The 3637-nt window shown below is 38.4% G+C and overlaps 1 protein-coding gene across 1 annotated transcript; it reads left to right on the top strand.

The window, feature by feature from the left end:
• Positions 1-283: 283 nt before the first annotated feature.
• LOC121914041 (protein MNN4-like) lies at positions 284-2240 on the top strand. The gene is made up of 3 exons (XM_042436996.1): positions 284-685; positions 1243-1818; positions 1928-2240. Exons 2-3 carry the CDS (start codon positions 1255-1257, stop codon positions 2165-2167), a joined length of 804 nt encoding a protein of 267 aa, XP_042292930.1. The 5' UTR covers positions 284-685; positions 1243-1254; the 3' UTR covers positions 2168-2240.
• The last annotated feature ends 1397 nt before the right edge of the window (positions 2241-3637 follow it).

A 3637-nucleotide genomic window follows, 5' to 3' on the forward strand; every position in this document is an offset into this window, starting at 1 on the left:
ACACCCTAGAAACATAAATGTTTTAATGTCTTGGATCTTACAATGAACAATGTCACAAAGAAACGTCATTGGAGAGAAGGGCCATATGATAGTTCATATCTTTAAACCTTATACAGCTTTTAAGTTTACTGATTGTGTTTCATGGGAGCTTGGAGCTGTATAAGTGGTCATACAGGATACTGACTGGAGGGGTCAGAAACATATCATCCCAACTGTCTCCTGCTTTCAACAGCAAAAGTCTGTTCATGTCGTTTAAATGTAATCAAATGGTTAGACGATGCTCCCAAGAGCTGTTTTAGAAATTTGTGATGTAAAAAAACGAATAAGTAATGAGGAGGCCATTATCATCCCATCATTCTAGAACCCACTGCATGTGACAATATCATTCTAGGTGAAATCTGGTCCCAGTCATTTGCATTCAACATCTCGAACTGACAAGTATTTCTGTCACTGGTAAATGCAACTCTCAACAACTGAAAAACAGCTACAACTTTACCAACAGCAAGAACTTCAGCTATAATATCTACAATACAAATATAACTACGACTACAAGTCCAAAACTGCAACACGTCTCTTACTCCAACTGCAACAGTACTGCAGTTGTATGAGTACAACCTCTTCTCTACACCTGCCTCTACAGTACCTTCTCTGAACTCTGGACAGGAGATCCAGCTCAGGAAACTGGGTAAGATTTTCTCATTTGAGCAACAGACTTGTATTCTGTGTAAAGCTTCAACAAATTGTATTCAGTCATTATCTAGAAAGGAGACCAATGTTCATAAAGTTTATGAAGTTTTTGTGTCACAATTTAAATAATTTCCCACATCCAGTAAGCCACACTGAGAAATACAATACCTGTGATGTATTTTGATTAAAAAAAATGATGAGGAATAATTCAGTAAATGGTTAGGGTTTCTTGACAAAGTGATATTTGTATGGTAACATAACTAAAGAGGTCATGACCTTGCCTTCACCCTGAGCTTTCATTTCATATTCTGTAAAGTAACCAGTGACTACAGCTGTCAAATAAATGTAGTGGAGTAAAAAGTACTATATTTATGTTTGAACTGTAAAAGTATAAAGTAGCTGAAATTGAAAATAACTTAAATTCAGTACTAAAGTAAATGTAGTTTTGTAGTATTCCAGCACTACTGTTGAAGAGCTCCAAGCAGTGCTGTCATTAGAATATACAGGTTGTGTTTTTGTATTTTTAGTTAAAACATGTATGTTTCTGTCTTTCAGGCATTTGGGAAAATGCAGTTTGGTGCTGCCATGTACAACCCAAACCTTTGCAGGCCAGCTGCAGCTCAGCTGCAGCCCTCCAACCAGCTCCCATACAATTCAATTGTTCAGGGACTAAGAGATGCGCTGTACTCCACCATTAATGACCTCAAGTCATTGAAGGAGGAGAACAAAGCTCTTAAGGAGCAAGTTGGCCTCCAGGAGAATCTGAAAACTGAAGTGAGCCAGCTCAAAAAAGAGCTCAAAGACAAGGACGACCTCCTTACAAAGGTCACAATAAAAAGGCGGGCTAGAACTAAAGCCCATGTGGACACTATGGACCTGCTGGCGCGGAGAGAAAAGGAGATGAAACAAAGCAACCAGCAGTGGAAGAGCAGATTTGAGGCTCTGGAGGTGAGCCTAAGAGAGGAGCTAGCTCACAGTGAGAAGAGCTGGAGGAGAAGACTGGAGGAGATGGAGAGAGAGAAGAGCCAGCTGAGTGCCATGTGGCTTAAAAAGGAGGAGGACTGGAAGAAAAGGGCAGGCAAGACAGATGAGGAGATCAAACTCCTCATTTGTAAGATGGATGAGCTTCAGGTACGCTGCCTCAGCTGATCGCTTCACTTCAGAATAATCCAACAGCTTGTTTTAGATTCAGAATTTTGGAAGTGAAATATAAAATGTACTGTCTGTCTTTCATCATCAGCTCACCCTCAGCACAAAGAAGCAACTGGAGAAGGCTGAACAGCTACAGGAGGAGAAGAAGAAAGATGAGAAGGAGGAAAATGAGAAAAAAGAAGAGAGAGGAAAGATTGAAAAGGAGGAGGAGGAAAAGATGGAAACACAGGAGGCAAATAAAATGGAGAACAAAGACAATGAGATGGAGGAGAATGCAAAGAACAAAAAGAAGAACGCAAAGAAGAAGAAAAAGAAGAATAGAGGGTAGCTCGAACAGACTGAAAAACAACAGTAGAACACCCTCCCCAAACCCCCAACACCCCTCCCTTACTCCTTACCCTTTACCCCTACCCCTTCCTCCCCCCACCATTCTGCTGTTGTATAATACTGTAAATATTGTGAATACTGTATGTTGTAACATGTATGTTTTGAAGTCCACTACAATTCATTGTAAGTGAATTACTGGCTTCATATGTCTTTTTGAATATGCATGGATAAGAAAGAAAAATAAGGAATGAAGTGTGAGGTTCTCTTTAAATATATGACTTGTGTTTGACTTAAAGCAGACAATAGCAATTAATATATCAAAATGAATCCTGGTTTTCTCATTGGTTCACACACTTTGACAGGGGAATCTTTCTCCTGACATCTGTTTATTCATTATATTCAACTTAGTCTTAATACCCCAAAAGACATGGGCCAGAACTGATATCTGCATGGTTTTACTGTGACAATAGAAGAGGGTTGAACAATAAAGTATCATCTGGATGATCTGATTAAAAGCAGGTTTGTTACCATCCCTAATGGTAACACCACTGCATCAGCTGTGTTTAACATACCGGAAAATCTTGGACCTTTAACCATCCTATCTTCCAAAACAAATACATCATACAATGCAACCCTGTCCACATACCTGTGTATTTTTCTTTTTTTGTTTCAATTCAGCAAAATCTTAATTTCACAGCATACAAGTATATGTTAGAAATAAAAGTGTCTGCTAAAATAAATTGCAAATTGTAATTGTAATAGAATACTGTGATATCAACTTTGTGTTGGCAGTTTTGGGAAGACCCTTTCGTCTTTCAGCATGCCAGTGATCTTGTGTACCCAGTTTAGTGTGGAGGAACTTGACTAGTCTGCACACAAAATTTTGCAAAAAGCCTTTTCAGAACTGTGATGTTCAGGAGTCCATATACTTTGCTTGGTTGCTCACACATCTTACACATCTATATCTTACCACTATATATGTAGTAATGGCTGCAACCCTATTGCCAGAAAAGAATGTCGACTTTTTTATATTTTATTCATACAGTATACTGTCTTCTGCAAACTGCTTGATTAAATTCACTAACAACGTTTTTTAATGTTTGATGCCAACATTTTTAAATTATTTATTTCTACAATATCTGCACATGACAACTATGGCATGGTTTAGGTTAGATCATGCTCATGACAAATAAAGGTTGGGCTTTAGGTTTAAGCTATGCTAAGCTAACATATACTTAAGGTTAGTTTAAGATTAGGGACAGATCATGGCTTCCTGGTTTGGCACTGGATGTAAATCATGAAGTGTGGAATCATCCGATATGAATATAACTCCGAGGGATACTGGGTGGATATAATGACATGCACCCCCACTAATTCATTGGTAACTTGTCCTCATTTAATGGCCTACATTTGCAAAACCCCTTGTGAGCACACAGTTGCTCTTATAAAAAATATTGGTATCTATTGGTAG

Source organism: Thunnus maccoyii, chromosome 16 (assembly GCF_910596095.1).
Source record: "Thunnus maccoyii chromosome 16, fThuMac1.1, whole genome shotgun sequence".
Lineage (NCBI taxonomy): Eukaryota > Metazoa > Chordata > Actinopteri > Scombriformes > Scombridae > Thunnus > Thunnus maccoyii.

What these genes read in the sequence shown, in the direction of transcription:
- LOC121914041 (XM_042436996.1), top strand. Translation starts at nt 1,255, where the DNA reads ATGCAGTTTGGTGCTGCCATGTACAACCCAAACCTTTGCAGGCCAGCT. An exon ending in GTAAGATGGATGAGCTTCAG is followed by an intron (nt 1,819 to 1,927) that starts GTACGCTGCCTC and finishes TTTCATCATCAG; the next exon opens with CTCACCCTCAGCACAAAGAA.